The 15,549-nt window shown below is 51.0% G+C and overlaps 3 protein-coding genes across 4 annotated transcripts in view; 1 reads left to right on the top strand and 2 right to left on the bottom strand.

Moving 5' to 3' along the window:
• IFT172 (intraflagellar transport 172) overlaps window positions 1–5,779 on the top strand; it is a 43,059-nt gene extending 37,280 nt beyond the window's left edge. Inside the window, exons 36-49 of one of the 2 annotated variants that reach the window (XM_007470844.1) lie at window positions 627–725; window positions 938–1,047; window positions 1,177–1,240; window positions 1,333–1,419; window positions 1,713–1,829; window positions 2,419–2,529; window positions 2,720–2,839; window positions 3,364–3,459; window positions 3,682–3,741; window positions 3,817–3,915; window positions 4,229–4,382; window positions 4,587–4,678; window positions 4,888–4,985; window positions 5,769–5,779. In XM_007470844.1, coding sequence (XP_007470906.1) covers window positions 627–725; window positions 938–1,047; window positions 1,177–1,240; window positions 1,333–1,419; window positions 1,713–1,829; window positions 2,419–2,529; window positions 2,720–2,839; window positions 3,364–3,459; window positions 3,682–3,741; window positions 3,817–3,915; window positions 4,229–4,382; window positions 4,587–4,678; window positions 4,888–4,977 — 1,299 coding nt within the window. In that variant the 3' untranslated portion in view covers window positions 4,978–4,985; window positions 5,769–5,779. Of the gene's footprint in view, window positions 1–626; window positions 726–937; window positions 1,048–1,176; window positions 1,241–1,332; window positions 1,420–1,712; window positions 1,830–2,418; window positions 2,530–2,719; window positions 2,840–3,363; window positions 3,460–3,681; window positions 3,742–3,816; window positions 3,916–4,228; window positions 4,383–4,586; window positions 4,679–4,887; window positions 5,029–5,768 lie in introns of those variants that run through there. The other variant, XM_007470843.1, reaches the window with a different exon arrangement.
• KRTCAP3 (keratinocyte associated protein 3) lies at window positions 5,324–6,647 on the bottom strand. The gene is given in 6 exon segments (XM_007470845.1): window positions 5,324–5,431; window positions 5,533–5,667; window positions 5,791–5,997; window positions 6,151–6,210; window positions 6,286–6,470; window positions 6,617–6,647. Coding segments are annotated over 6 exon segments (726 nt in total).
• A 186-nt stretch (window positions 6,648–6,833) lies between these two features.
• Window positions 6,834–15,549, bottom strand: part of NRBP1 (nuclear receptor binding protein 1) — an 11,365-nt gene continuing 2,649 nt past the window's right edge. The window contains exons 2-18 of the mRNA XM_007470842.1: window positions 14,891–15,120; window positions 14,582–14,704; window positions 14,292–14,393; window positions 13,816–13,905; window positions 13,622–13,662; window positions 13,158–13,252; window positions 11,576–11,659; window positions 11,332–11,390; window positions 11,074–11,172; window positions 8,925–9,057; window positions 8,619–8,724; window positions 8,420–8,470; window positions 8,186–8,321; window positions 7,928–7,981; window positions 7,777–7,840; window positions 7,459–7,514; window positions 6,834–7,382 (exon numbers count right to left, since the gene is read on the bottom strand). Coding sequence (XP_007470904.1) covers window positions 7,278–7,382; window positions 7,459–7,514; window positions 7,777–7,840; window positions 7,928–7,981; window positions 8,186–8,321; window positions 8,420–8,470; window positions 8,619–8,724; window positions 8,925–9,057; window positions 11,074–11,172; window positions 11,332–11,390; window positions 11,576–11,659; window positions 13,158–13,252; window positions 13,622–13,662; window positions 13,816–13,905; window positions 14,292–14,393; window positions 14,582–14,704; window positions 14,891–15,100 — 1,608 coding nt within the window. The 5' untranslated portion in view covers window positions 15,101–15,120 and the 3' untranslated portion in view covers window positions 6,834–7,277. The remainder of the gene's footprint in view (window positions 7,383–7,458; window positions 7,515–7,776; window positions 7,841–7,927; window positions 7,982–8,185; window positions 8,322–8,419; window positions 8,471–8,618; window positions 8,725–8,924; window positions 9,058–11,073; window positions 11,173–11,331; window positions 11,391–11,575; window positions 11,660–13,157; window positions 13,253–13,621; window positions 13,663–13,815; window positions 13,906–14,291; window positions 14,394–14,581; window positions 14,705–14,890; window positions 15,121–15,549) is intronic.

Genomic DNA, 15,549 nt, shown 5'->3' with positions numbered 1-15,549 from the left:
CTCTCCCTGTTGTGGCCTCTCCCGTTGCGGAGCACAGGCTCCGGACGCGTAGGCTCAGCGGCCATGGCTCACGGGCCTGTCCGCTCCGTGGCATGTGGGATCTTCCCGGACCGGGGCGCGAACCCGTGTCCCCTGCATCGGCAGGCGGACTCCCAACCACTGCGCCACCAGGGAAGCCCCGGCAGGCGGATTCTTAACCACTGTGCCACCAGGGAAGCCCTGACCATCACTCTTATGGGTGAAGAAACTGAAGCTCAGAAAAGCCTAAAACAAATAGTTGCAGAATGCCCTGGGCTCCGATTTTAGGGGTTCTTTCTCTATACCATGCTACCAAGATTCTGTTTGGGACAAAGAACTTGAGAAACCAGTTTGTCAAAGGTGACAGGACCAAATGCAGTGATCTCAGACAGCAATGAGTGTCTGAAAGAGGATGAGTTGAGAGGAGGAGATAGGTCCTCTATTTAAAGGCTCTGATTGACCATGAGGCAGGATCTGCCCAAGAGGGCGGAAAGTGAGGGAGAGTGCAAGAAAGTTGGCAACTGGAGGGAATAAAACAGAGCAGGTCGAGGACCCCCCAGCAATATCTGTCTCTCCCACCCATTTCTATCTTCTGTTCAACCACTCAGGCAGCTGAACTCTCCATCAAGTTTCTACCTCCCCAACGCAGTCTGGAAGTAGTTCGGGCTGTGGGACCCCAGCTGACTGGAACTGGAAAGCACGGTGCAGTAAGTAGCGTGCTGGGACTGAACAGAAATAGATTGCACAGAGATGGGTGGAAAGGTGACACCTGCACTCAGAAAGCTGCATGAAGTGGGTCTCCTGGCAGGCATGCATGGCATGCATTTCTGTTTCCCCAGAGTTCCCAGAGAGTTCCCAGAGGGGAGACTGGGGAGGGAGGGGAAAGATGATCTCCAGTCTCTGACTTTCCACTGTGCAGGCTGCAGAGCTCTATCTGAACCTGGACCTCGTCAAGGAAGCGATCGATGCTTTCATTGAGGGTGAGGAATGGAACAAGGCCAAGCGTGTGGCTAAGGAGTTAGATCCCCGGTAAGTTCATGACCCCTTCTCACTAGAAATTCTCTTTTACTTCCTTTTGTAAAGATTGGGAGAAAGTTCTCATGGGAAGGGTGTGCATCCCAGGACCATGAAGTGCGAGATCTCTGCACATCTTCACAGGTATGAAGACTACGTGGACCAGCATTATAAAGAGTTCCTCAAGAACCAGGGCAAAGTGGACTCGGTGAGATTGGCAGAGTCAGCAGGAGTCAAGCTCAAGAGATTCTCTCTCTCCCCTTCTCTTCGTGTAACTCTGTCTCTTCAACTGATCCGTAGCTGGTGGGTGTGGATGTGGTGGCTGCTTTGGACCTCTATGTGGAGCAGGGCCAGTGGGACAAGTGCATTGAAACAGCTACCAAGCAGGTACTCCTCTCTTCATCCCACTCCCAGCTCTTCTGTGTATTTTTCTGACTCCCCACCTGTCCCAGAGCTGTCTCTCTTACTTCCTCCAAAGCCCAAACCCCAGAGATCCCTAATCAGCGTCAGAGAGCTCAGTCTTCACACTCTGACAGTGGGGTCAGAGGCCTAGCTGGGCCTGGCTTGCATATGCCCTTGGCTGCCTAAACAAATCCATGGCCTCAAGTCACCACCCCACCCTCACTGCTTGGTCTTACTGACCCCAACCTCCCCTTGCTTTTCCTGCACCCCTGGAACAGAACTACAAGATTCTGCACAAGTACGTGGCTTTGTATGCGACTCACCTGATCCGAGAGGGTGGCTGTGCCCAGGCACTGGCCCTGTATGTGCAACACGGAGCCCCTGCTAACCCACAGGTATCAGCCGGCTCCTTGGGGTGAACTGTTTCCTCAAGGAAATTCTTACCTTCTCCTCAAGAACCACTCACGCCCTCAGGATCTGTCTTCTCAAAGGATTCTTTCATTAGAGATCATCGTCCCCAGGGACCCCACCCAGCCTCTTCAGGAATGTACAGCCTCTCTAGAGGATTTACCCTTGGAAGGAACACCCAACAACCTCCCCGTGCTCTTAGCTAACACGCAGGGAACAGTCTTTCAGAGATGAACCACACACACCTCTAGGGCCTTCCTAACTTCCTCCAGAGCGAGCACCGCTCTCCTATCTGGGCATCACAGCTCTCCGGACACTGTCACCCCATTAACAGTGACTGCACATTCACAGTCCCACATTTGCCCACACGCACAGAGCGCCAGATAGGAAGAAATCGCTTTTTCTTGCCCTTCTTCTTCCTCTTCTCTTAAAATAACACATTCTCCAGCAGCGTCCCGTAGCTCCTCCGCGTGCGCGCACATTTACAGCCGGTTTTCCTCTTTGGCCCCACCTCCCCTGACTTTCTCTTCTAGTTGCGCTCTTCTCACTCAGCTCTCCTTCCCGCTCCACCTCCAGAACTTCAACATCTACAGAAGGATCTTCACTGACATGGTGAGCTCCCCTGGGACCAACAGTGCCGAGGCCTATCACAACTGGGCTGACCTTCGGGACGTCCTCTTCAACCTGGTGAGGAAGTCGGGTGGACCGCAGAGCAGAAAGGCTACTCCGCCTGTCCCTGTCCTCGCCTTTTCTTTCATGCACATAAACCTTCACCCTCGGACTCTACCTTCCTCTGTCCAGGTGGCCATCAGTTGACCACTCTGGCCCTGGCACTCCTCTGACCCCTGACCCAGGTTGTGCACTCTCCCTGCTCTAGTGTGAAAACTTGGTGAAGTCCAGTGAGGCAAACTCTCCAGCCCATGAGGAGTTCGAGACCATGCTGCTGATCGCTCACTACTATGCCACTCGCTCTGCAGCCCAGAGCATCAAACAGCTGGTGAGACAGAGTGCGGAGGAGCTCTCAGTCTTACAGACACATCTTCAAATGTATGAAGTTGAATGAATTCAAGTTCTGGACGGTCTCAAGCTTGGCCCACTGCTCTCCTAGTTTCTCTTTACCCTTGCTGAGATGGTTTTCTTTGTATTCCTCTGACCTTCTTAGGGCTCTGTGCCCACACAGCTCCAGCCTCATTACGCTCAAAACATTCAAATTCCATGCTTTCTGCATTGACCTCTTATAATATATACATACCTTTGGCTTATCCATGATAGTATATTGTATATTTATTTCCTGGAGTTGGACAATAGAATTCTAGAGGTGGGAGGAAATTTAGAAATAACCTAGGTCCAGTTCTCTTGTGCAGATGAAAAAAAAACTAAGACCCAGAACTGCATGACCCAGAGCAATTCGATACTGACTGTTGGTCTTCTGGTTCTATGGCTGCCTTAGTTATAAGATCATTGGTCTGGCAGCTCAGTCACATAGTGCCGGGATCATAATGCTTTGACTTTAATCCATAGGAAACTGTGGCTGCCAGGCTTTCTGTTTCACTCTTACGTCACACCCAGCTACTACCTGCAGACAAGGCCTTCTATGAAGCAGGCATTGCTGCCAAGGTGAGCAATGGGGCCAAGCAAGGGCGGGGCCCAGGAGAGAAGGAAATCAAAAGTTGCAAAGTAGGAAATCCCAGCTGCTCAGGTAGAGCAGAGCTGAGCGTGGGGCTGACGTTATGGAGGAGATCATTTTCCTGTATCTTCCTGGGTTCTCCCCGCTGCATCCTGGAGAAACACAGCCATGCCCAGCTGCTCACTCCCACTTGCACCTTTTCTCTGGTGCAGGCAGTTGGCTGGGAGAACATGGCCTTCATCTTCCTCAACCGCTTTTTGGATCTGACCGATGTGAGTAGGGCAGTTGTGCCCAGAGGTTGGGAGGTTTTCCCTGTGCCTATCTCATGGCTGCCCACTCTGCCACAGGCAATTGAAGAAGGGACTCTCGATGCCCTTGACCACTCTGACTTTCAGGATACAGACATTCCCTTTGAGGTGCCACTCCCAGCCAAGCAGCACGTCCCGGTAAGGGCACAGGATTGGAGAACAGGAGGCCTCAGGAGTGTGAGTGCACTAGAAAGGGATGCCACTTTAGGATGGTCCTCCCAACACTTTGTAATGGCATCAGTCAGCAAAGTCTCTGGAAGGGCCTCAGCCCTCACTGTTCGTTCAGTGAAAGTAGAGGCAGAGGAAAAAGCTAAGGCTGTGACTGTGACCGCCAATCCAAGGAGGATCGTTTGTGGGTGAAAGGTGGTGCACAGGATGACGGCTCAGCAAACCCTCTACCCACCACCTTCCACTTGCCCTGCCCTGCCTGAAGCTGCTCCGTCCTTCCCAGGAGGCTCAGAGAGAAGAGGCTCGAGACTGGGTGCTCACAATCTCAATGGACCAGCGGTTGGAGCAGGTTCTACCTCGGGATGAGCGCGGTGTCTACGAAGCCTCCCTGGTGGCGGCCAGCACTGGAGTTCGGGCACTGCCCTGCCTCATTACAGGTACAGAACCCTACTGCACCCCATATTCTGTGATGGGTGGAAAGGAGGGAAAACAGCAAGATCAAGAAACTGTTTTACTGTGATTCAGTAAAGGATGCAGAAGACAAGAACATCCTACTTTCTACCCCTAAATTGCTCTGCATTCTTCCCCCTCAATCCATCGCAAACTCCAGTTTATCTTTTTTTCTCCCCCCACCCCTCCAGGATACCCCATTCTGAGGAACAAAATTGAATTTAAGCGGCCAGGGAAGGCAGCTAACAAGGACAACTGGAATAAGTTCCTTATGGCCATCAAGGTTAGAGAGGAAGGCTTGAGAGATGGGGGTAGGGAGAACAGCTCTGAAGAACCCACCAGCAACCGTGCAGGGTAGGGGAGGTGTTGTCAAGAGGGCAGGTGCAGGCCTGAACCCTGCTCCCCACACTGAGATGGAGCAAGTTTTCTTTGTATCAGGAATGTTTTTCCCAGCGCTGCTGAGTTTCCCTCATGCTCTCTGTTTCCTCACAGACCTCCCACAGCCCTGTGTGCCAAGACGTGCTGAAGTTCATCAGTCAGTGGTGCGGGGGACTGCCCAGCACCAGCTTCTCCTTTCAGTAACTGGTAGAGTTAGTAGGTTCCATCCCTCATTAAAGTCTTGCAAGTAATTGAGACCACTGTATTCTTTGATCAAGTTCACCCCCAACACTAGCCTAGCGCCCCTTTCCCCCAAAAGGAATCATAATCAAGTAGAAGTTCTTTTATTACAACTGTTATTATATAAACATATCCTAGGGGTCAGTGGAAGATCCTTGTGGACTGAGCCTCCGGATCAGCACCTGCTTGACAGAAGGAAGAGCCTGCGTCAGAGGGCCAGCAGCATAGCAAAGGACCCAACCCAGTTCTAAAAGTGGTCCCTGCCACCACCCTTTCCCAGGCCACAATCCTCCTGGCCCATTACCTGTCCCTAAACCCAACTTTTCTGTGACATCCAGATTTCTCAAGTTTGATCCAGTAGCTGCTCATTTTCCTGCCTCTTACATTTAGGAAGTTCAAGCTCTGTCAGTTCCTCCAGCTACAGAAGAGGGTGGGGTTAGTACTCCAGCCCTGTATATAATTCAGCATCTTTACAACACATTCTGTGTTGAATGAACCCTTCCTGTGCATCTTCCTTACCTGCTCCTGTAGCCCTTCCTTCCTACAGGGCCCAACCCCACGTAGGGTGAGCGCAGCCACACAGCAGTAACCAGAGAGAGCAGCCTCAGCTACAGACGTGAGCAAAGAAGGGATCCAGAGAGCCAAGGCTGTATCCTAAAAGGTGAAGGAAGGGGGGGAGGCTAGAGGAAGCAGGGCAGGAGTGGCAAGTAGGGGCGATTAAAGGGCAGGACCAAGGCTTTGTGGACCGCAAAAAGGCTGGGAAGAGAATGGACTCACATAGATTCTTGTGGGGTCAAAGGGGCAGTCAGTGTGTCCAGACCCCTGGTCCAGTGGTAACAAAGGATCCAGCAGTCCTGGATGGCAGTCAGCAATAAGACGGCGGCCGCCGTTGGCCACAGTGAATGACACAGCAAGGAGGAGGCCCAGGGAGCAGGCAGCAGACAAGAGAAGGTTCACCAGAGCTAGTGCCAGCAGGGCCCAGTGCTGGCAGGGGCAGAAGGTCAGGGTGAGCAGCCTGGGGGTGGCTGCCTCACCCACTGACATCTGGGGCTCCTCCTCCCACCAGAGATGAAGCTGAGTCAGCCCCCATTTCCCTGACTCCTGGCCTCCTCATTAAAGCTCCAGAAATCCCCTCACCAGTCGTGGGCGAAGAAGGTTCCTGGATGCCAAAAGGGCCACAAGTCCCACGGAAACGCTCTGGAAGAAACAAAACCTGAGACCCGCGCCGCTCTCCAGCGCCAACCGCCCGCCCCACGGCCCGGCCCCGCTCACCAGCAGCCCGGAGCCCACGGAGATGACATTGGCGGTGGTGTACTCCGAGGTGACGGCGCCGCGGGGATTAGCCACGTGCCGCAGGACGGTGCCGTGCAGCACGGCCCCCAGCAGCAGGTTCACGTGGCCCACCAGGATCAGCGCCAGGCCCACATGCATGAGCCGCCGGGGCCCCCTGGCCGCGTCTGCAAAGCACGGGGGGAGGGGCAGGCCTGAGCGGGAGAGGAGGCGGCGGAGGCCGCTCGCTACCGCCCCCAGTGGGCCACGGGGCGTAGGGCGGGTCCAGGGTGGGCGCTCAGGGGAGAACACGACCAGAGGGGCCAGAAATTACCGAAAACGCAGAGGCGGCAGCGGCACTTCATCGGTCCCTCAGCGCTGGCTGCGGGGCAGCTCTACCTGCCCTGGCCCCGCCCTCGCTCCCCGGCCAGTTCCGCTCTCCCTGAGCACCTGCAGCCCAACCTCCGCGCCCCCTGGCGGGAGAGGCAGGCGCACGCGCCCACACACACCCACACCCATTCTCACACACACACACCCACACGACGCGCGCGTAGCAAAAAGTAGACTTTTATTACAGCAGCAACTGAGGCGAATCGAATGGCCCCCCGGGGCCACCCCTGCAGCACCACCCTTCTCTCCCGCCCCGTCCGCCCCAGCGGGATTGTAGAATTCAGCTCCCAGCGCCCGTGGGCTTCCTTTCCACACAGGCTGGGCGGGAGCCAGCAGATCAGCTACTAGCCCCCGACTAGAAGGCGGCTGCTGAGAAGGCCCAGGCCCACATCTGTGCAAAACAAGTAAACAAAGTGCAGAGGGATGGAAGAGAAGGGGAGGGGTGGGTAGGGTGATGCTCAGAACCAGGGAGCCCCAAAGCCCTCCTGAATAATAAAGGAGAGAGGGGCTTCACAGGGTAATACTGTCTGGGGGGAAGGGCAGGAAGGCTGTAGCACATGTCGTGACAGCCACAGCTCAGATTAGGGGCTGGGCCCGAGTGAGCTCTAAGAGGAGACGGTGACAGCGGCTGAGTTGAGGGTGCTGTTCCTGGCAAAGTTGAACTTGCTCAGGGTCTCCTCCAGCAGAGAAGTCAGTCGGGTCTGGTCCGCCTAAAGGGGAGGAGCTCAGTGAGACCAGGCAGAGGAGAGCGGGGGCAGCGGGGGCGGCTGGAGGCAGAAACCTCACCTCGCTAATGAAGCCCAGCTGCACCAGCTCCGCCGCCAACTCGGGGATGTTCTCATCTGACAGAGAAACAGGAGAGGGTGAGTACAGTGCAACAGTGAGGGGCACAGGGCCCTTGGAACAGCCCCAGTCAGGTGACCCTGGCTGGGAAAGAATGACACAAGCAAAACTGTCAGATCCACCCTCCAATTTTAGGGGCGACGATATTCATTCTACGTGAGTCATTGTGTTACTGCCCTGTCACCTTCCCCACCCCTGAATATGTCCCTCACAGATAAGGCTCATAGACTCTCCATCCTCTGAGGGAAAGGAGAGACTCACTTGGCATCAGGTCACAGCTCAGGTGCCGGTTCAGTTTGTCCTCCAGCTTCAGCAGAAGCGTCAGCTGGAGAGTAGGACAGTCAGAAAATGAGGCTCCCCTTCCCCACCCTCTGGCCACCCAGCCCTATGCAGCCCTGGCCCTGAGCCTTACATGGTGTTTGACGCCCTCCTCCACCGACTCGATGTTGCACTGCATCAGCACCACCTAGGGAGAGGGGACAGAGAGGGTCACTAGAGTAGGGACCAGTGAGCAAAAAACCCCCAAGAGCTGGAAGCCCTTCCAGCCCACGGGACATGAACGCCAGGGAGCAGAAACACATTCTTCTCTCTAAAGGACAAAGCCTTATCTGAGATGTCCTCTCTCCCTTCCACCACGACCACAGAGACAGCCACACCCACACAGCCCCACCTTGCGGGTCTCCACCTCAGCAGGTTCAGGTGTTGGAGTCTTGACAGAAGGCGGCACCACAGGTGATGTCACCTCCTCCTGCTGTGGCTGCTGGGGCCGAGGCAGCCCAAAGGCCGTCAGGGGATATATCCCGTTCCTAAGTGGAGATCAGACAGGTCGGATGGGCTCCGTGGATGTCTTAGGACACCCACCCCTGCCTCCTCAAGGAAGCTTTTTTTCTCATTCTTCTCTTACCTGACATCTTCAAGGAATTTATCCAGTTCCAGAGCTGGTGACTGAGAGTACCTGGAGAAGAAAAGAGAAGGAAGATGGAAGGAAGGAAACGAGCAAAAACAGCAGATTCGACCACTCCCAGAGAATGGACAGTTGACAGAAACCTCAGGGTGGGAGTGACCAATCTGTCCCTTTCAGAACCTCTCAGTTAGTTACTCACAACGTCTGAACTGGTTCTCTTCCTGGTCCTGCAGGGATTTCAGCCAGTACAGCACTGGTATCCATGTTTTTGGTGATCTCCTCCAGAGCATTCTCTGGGATCATGTCTGGAGGGCATGATGGAATGGGAAGTTATGGAAGGATAGTTCAGATTAATATCACAGAAGGCACAAGGGGTCCTGGGGGAGGGTGGGGGAGGAACGGAAAGAATCCCTTTGGAAGTAGAAGAGGAAAGGAAACATGCCAGTGAGAGTTACAAGGCTCCAGACTAGAAAAAAAAATTCCTAGGAGGGTCAAGAGGACTCACGCTGGTGTCCCACAATGCAGTGGGCAGCAAGGAGTTTGAGCGAGGGCACTTCAAACAGTGCTGGGTGGAACAGAAGTTCTCTGGCTGTTGGTCTGCGAGCGGGTTCAGACTGCAGGCACTTTTGAATGAACTCCTAGGAAAGGGAACAAGGGAGTGGAGCAGGCATCTGGCAAGCACTCCACTGTGTCCGTCTCTCTCTCTCACATTATATCTAGCACAAGCTGTGTGCATACTAGGTGCTCAGCACTGGCTGAGGGAACAAATTGCTAATGTTTTTGAAAGGACTTCAAAAACTGTAAGGTATTATATGAAAGGTATCATTCACTGTCTTTCTGGTTTTCATTATTTTTCTGCTCCCCGACCGCAAGCTTTTTTTCTTTACTGTTCAAACGTATGATTTCTTTTTTCTTATTTTCTATCTCTCTGCTTTATTAGCCCACTCACTGCCTACCTTCTCCAACCCTCACCAAATTTACCTCTCTCTTTCCAAACTCACCCACTGTGGTCAATAATAGTTACCATCTTTATATTTCCCAAGCCTACCACCACAATTTCCTTTGTCCACTACATCACTTATTAAATTCACTGGATTTCCCCATGCTCCCTCTAACCCCACAGGTCCCATGGCAGTTAACCTGCCAGCAAGGCCATATGCCTCATCTCTTACTTGAACAGTCCACCCTGACACTGAACTAGAAACTTGTTCCACACTAGCCTCAAGACTTCCCACTAATCTTCCTTCTTTTCTCTCCTCCCCCACCCTTTTTATTGAATTTTTGAATTGTATTTTATTTTTTTATATAGCAGGTTCTTATTAGTTATCCATTTTATACATATTATCCTCCTCCATTTTATAAGCATCTAATGAGTTACAAACTAACCTTGTTTGGACCTTCCTGTCCAGACCCTACTTACTATAGTCTACTTCCTGATTCATAACCCCTATATCCTTTTTTTTTTTTTTTAATTTTTCCATTTTTTGTTTTGTGCTTTATTTGGTTGTGCCAGGTCTTTGTTGCGGCATGTGAACTCTTAGTTGCGGCATGCATGTGGGATCTAGTTCCCTGACCAGGGATCGAAGCCAGGCCCCCTGCATTGGGAGCGCAGAATCTTAACCACTGCACCACCAGGGAAGTCCCCCCCTATATCCTTTAAATCTTAGCTCATTTATTTCAGGGCACTTTCCCTAACTAAAACTATATAAATATAAAACCCCAAATGACTGGTTTGAGTAATTCAAACTGATTGATTTGTTCAAAAATATCAAGATGGTTGGGACTTCCCTGGTGGTCCAGTGGCTAAGGCTCCACGCTCCCAATGCAGGGAGCCCGGGTTTGATCCCTGGTCAGGGAACTAGATCCCACAGGCCACAACAAAGAGTTCGCGTGCCGCAACTAAAGATCCCGCATGACGCAACGAAGATCCTGCAAGCGGCAATCAAGATTCCCACGTGCCGAAACTAAGACCCGGCACAGCCAAATAAATAAATAATAAATAAATAAATAAATAAAAGGGTGTGTGCCAATAATGGTCATGCCTGTATGAAAGAAAAATACATACCAAGATGGTTGTCTGACAGTGTATACCAATTACCTGAGGTAACCATCAAATTAGTTTGCCTCCACATAGACAAACCTAAGTTAACACACAAACTTTAGTCCCAATATTACCCATCTTCTTCTTTTTTTTTTTTTTTGCAGTACGCGGGCCTCTCACTGTTGTGGCCTCTCCCATTGCAGAGCACAGGCTCCGGACGCGCAGGCTCAGAGGCCATGGCTCACGGGCCCAGCCGCTCCGCGGCATGTGGGATCCTCCCGGACCGGGGCACAAACCCGCGTCCCCTGCATCAGCAGGCGGACTCCCAACCACTGCGCCACCAGGGAAGCCCCCCAATATTACCCATCTTAAACCCCTAACCTGTGAGAGAGAGAGAAAGAGAGAGAGAGAGAGAGAATGTGTGTGTGTATGTGTGTGTGTGTGTGTCTGTGTACCAAAAACACCTAGGGAAATGTTCACCTAGGGAAATGTGCCCTTTCTGCTTTATGTTTTCTTACTCTTAGAAGAGAGCATATTTCCAGTCGGTAAAAGGAAGAAAAATCTGAAGACATTTCAAAGTCTATTAAGGAGGAGTGATCCTGAAGATTCTTACCCTCTGTAATGGGTCTTCTAGAAGCTGAATGGCACTGCTGATGGCTTCCTGTGGCACATATGAGGACTCTCCATTGCCCTGAATCTCTAGCACTGCCATCTGCAGTGAGGGGTAATAAAAAGGAAAAATAGAGACCTAAGAACCTCAGTGCTCCCACAATCACTCCCTCAAGACCAGTACCTTACTTGTCAACCTTCCATTTCCCTTCTATCTTCTAATTTGACCCCTTTCCACTACCCACCCTTCTGGTCTCCTCACCTCCAGTGCACACATGCCAAAGGAGTAGATGTCTACTGCCGTTGTCACATTAGTGACTTCTAGGGAAAACAGAGAAGCTTTGGTGAATCAGAGGATCCGGGCAGGGCATGGCAGAGGTGTCTTAAAACTTTTTGCATGCCAGCAGAGAAGGACGAAAGTTTCAGTTATGTTACCTCCAACCCTCTGGTTGGAAAGTGGAAAACCTGGGGTATGGGCACAGGGCAGAGAAACTGGGATGCCTCACCTCCATATTCTGGTGCAAAGAAGTGGAGATTCTTCTGCTCTTCCCGACAAGTCTTCACATGATTGTTGATAGTGTCAGGAGCCACTGGGAGTAGGGGAGATACCCACAATCTGACCACCATCAACAAAGCACAGCCTCACTCCAGAGAGAGGCCCCCAAAAGACAAATTCTCTCCTGAAGTCTCTAACCCTCAACAGGCACAAACCTATCCCTTTCCCATCATGAACTCCAGACTAAACATGAACACCACCTATCTCCCCTTTCTCAGGTCTACTGCTTCTCATCTAAGGTCCCTAACTGAATAGCAGCAAAGGCTCCACACTAAACTAACAGGTACACAGGGGCTTTGGGCTGGCAAGGAACAACACAGTCTAAGGAAAAACTCACTTGTGACCTGCTTACCTTCCCCAAAGCCCAGGTACACCTAACCCCAGATCACATGAAAACGTTTGGTCTAGTTCTTTCATCCACCCTGCAAACAATGTAAAAACATAGGCAGCCATTCCTAATCTGTAACAATTAAGAGACGTCAGAAACTTGGATGAAGATGGATAAGAAGGATTAACATACAACCAAGTAGACAGCCTCCTTCTTACCCACCTGAAACTCAAAAACAGCTCAAAACTGAACCAATACCCTTAAATCAGTTTCACTTGTAATCCACAAAAATTTTTAGACCCCTGCTCTACTCTCTTATTCCTCAACATTGCCTGCCACAGAGCTGAACAAGGAACCAGGGCCAGGCCCAATTTGGACTCACTCGGATCATAAACAATGACTACAAGTCACAGAGAGTCTGGGAGCACAGTATGACTTAGGGAACCAGCCTGATGATGAGGGCGATTAAGAATCCTGGACGTAAGTGGCCAGCCAGGCAGAATCCACAGGAAACAAGCAGGTTATGGAAAAGCAAGCCTGGGGAGGGCTGGTAGCACAGAAGCCAAGCAGGCATAATTAGGCAGGGGAACGGTGTTTGCTCCCACGACTGCATGCACTGGGCAGCCGCAAAGGGGAGCAGAGGAAGCACAAACAGTGCCCCAAGTAGGGCAGAGGGAGCTCTCACCATTAGCAAAAATCCTATGAAAGACTGTTGGGAACAGAGCAGCCCGTAAGCGGGAGGGAGGAAAACAGAGAAAAGTTGTGAGCGATGGAGCAGCCAAGCCCCAGACAAATGGACACACAAACAACACACAGACACGGCACACAGAAATGTTAAACACTGCACACGTATACACAGCAAATGAAAGCACTCACAGCAGGCACAGCCTGGAACCTCCTTTGGTAGGGTCTGGCCCCAGGGGCTCAAATCATACCTTACACCCAACCCTTGCCCTTTCCCAACCTCCTGTCAAGATCTCTGTATTAACCCCAGTTTCCCTCCAAAAAGGTACAAGATTAGACCCTACGCCTTCTCCACTAATTGACTGGCCTCTCTCTATAAATTACCCCTAGTAAGGTCCTTTCTCTTATCACCAGCCCACACCTCAAAACTTTGCTCTGTCTTCCCCCATTCCTTTCATCTTACCCCCATAGTTCCCAAATTCCCGAGGCTCCCCTGCCCAGAACCTCTCCCTCCCCTCACCAGAGCCAATCTTGATGAGTCCGTTGTGCTGGATGAAGATGGTGTCACAGGTCAGGTTCCCATGGATGATGGGGGGGTCACAGGAGTGCAGATAGCTGTGGGGGCACTGGGCTGTTAGAGGGGCCACTGGGAAATTAAGGCAGGGGGATCCCAAGGGCTAAGAGGAGCAAGGGCCTGGTCTCCTGCTGGTCACCACAAAGATAATACCCACACTCTGAATCTCCATTATGCCTGATGAGTTAAATAGCTGGATAAGCGCTAGGAGAAAGAGGTGGGAGACAGCATCGTGGTCAATGCATTAGGATGAACCCTTTGAAAGACCGATAGGGGCCTAATCTTGAAGTATATGACTCAAAGGAAGTGGGGAGAGGCAGAAAAGAACAGCAGAGTAGTGCCCTGAAATCTGTTTGGAGGAACTAAATCAGGAATAAATATGGGAAAGACACTAACCAGATCCTACTTACCTTAGGGCAGAGAGGATTTGTGTGCACCAACGCTTCCAAGCCTGGAACAGAGTTTGATCCAAGGGTCAGCAGTAATCCCCTCTCTTAACCCTCCAACCAGTTCCCTCCATCCCATCCTGATCAGCTTCATAATTAACATAATCTTTTTTAAACCTCCAAAGCAGCCTAAAGCTTTTTCTGCTCTCCCTCCATACCTTTTCATTCATAGTCTTGTGGTTCTTTTTGGTCTTCTTCAGAAATTGCTTAAGACTCCCAGATGACATGTATTCTGTGATAAAAATGACCTGGAAAGGCAAAGCACACAAATAAAGCCTTATAGTAGAAATGATCCCTTATCTAGGTAACACATATACAACATATACATAAAATTTGGAAGCCTGGTGTTTTTCTTAATAAAGTATCTCTCTTTTGTTCTTAGCATCACTTCCTTAGATTTAATAGGGCAATGAAAACTACTGAGCAATATGAGCTACGGGAAGGAAGAAACAAAAATTCACTGATTTCTGTCCCGACTATAACCAGACAAAAGGCACAGGTGGTGGTCATAGCCCTACTCTCATCTCAACAGCAGCTGATTCCAGCTCTGTTTCAAAACTATCTTTTTCTGAATATAGAATGAACAGTAAGTGTAGCTAGTCTCTTTGCAGTAAGCTCAGGAAAAAGTTCTTACCCTGGCCTTGTTCTCTTTAATGTCAGCCCAATACTTGTGAAACTTGACAATGTTGAGATGTTCCAACTGAATCAGATTATCAAACACAGCACGGACCTTTTCCTGGAAGCAGGGGAGACATTGGGATAACAGGGTTCAGAAAGCATTATCATCCTAAAAAGCCATTCCCTATCCCCCCTAGAAATGATCTAACCCCAATGTACTCTTCTCATAGTAGCTTCCCAACCCCAATTCCTCTTTACACCAGCATTCTAACATCCCACAGGCTGCATTCTTTCACCATTACTTACCTCCTGCAGCTTGTAGTTCTTTCGCTCAGAGAACTGTACCTCATTCCACACAACCTCTACACCCTCCTCTGTATCCATGGCCAGGTATGCACTGTCAATACCCGGTACATTCCGCTGATTCACCTGAGAAGAAATTCAAATGAAAGGGAATTAAAAAGTTACCACACGAAGTCTCTATTTTAACACTCCATACGATCATCTTCTCCCAGGCTCTGAGCTGTTAAAGTCTGGTCTGCCCCGCTGAGGCTCTGCCCCTCCACTTTTCACCTCTTAGTTTCACTCTCAAGAGTAACACTACTACTACCGCACCTCTTCTCGCCTCTTCTGCCAGCGCCCACAGGGTGACTCTTCCAAGATCTCAGACTCATCTTCACTTTCCTCTTCTTCCTCTGGGGAAGCTGCTGAGGTCGTGGAGGTCACAGGAGGTGACACTGACGTCAGGCCAGGAGCTGAGGATGAGGATTCTACCTTTGGGTCTGAGCCACTGCTGAGTACTGTCTGGGACTCCCCCTCCGACATGCTGGAACAAACACTCAGGCCTGCATTGGTTGGAGCAAGGGTGATGGGAGAAGGCAGAGAGGGTTAGGATAGATTCTATAAAGATTCCATCCTAATACCCTAATCTGGGGTTAAAAAGAAAACAAAACATATACCTCCCTTGTTTCCTTTAAATCCAAAATCAGAATTAGTCCTGTATGAACCCTAAACATTAACTACTCTCCTAGTCTAGAGAAGGGGAGCTATCTTGGTTGAAGATGACTCACCCAGGTCAGTGAGCAACTGAAGTATATTTTAAGCTTAAAGAATATGCTGCTGGGCTTCCCTGGTGGCGCAGTGGTTGAGAGTCCACCTGCCGATGCAGGGGATGCAGGTTCATGCCCCGGTCTGGGAAGATCCCACATGCCGCGGAGCGGCTGGGCCTGTGAGCCATGGCCGCTGAGCCTGAGTGTCCAGAGCCTGTGCTCCGT

This window comes from Lipotes vexillifer, unplaced genomic scaffold, assembly GCF_000442215.2.
Source record: "Lipotes vexillifer unplaced genomic scaffold, Lipotes_vexillifer_v1.1 scaffold717, whole genome shotgun sequence".
NCBI lineage: Eukaryota > Metazoa > Chordata > Mammalia > Artiodactyla > Lipotidae > Lipotes > Lipotes vexillifer.
This window is presented reverse-complemented; position numbering and strand designations above follow the sequence as displayed.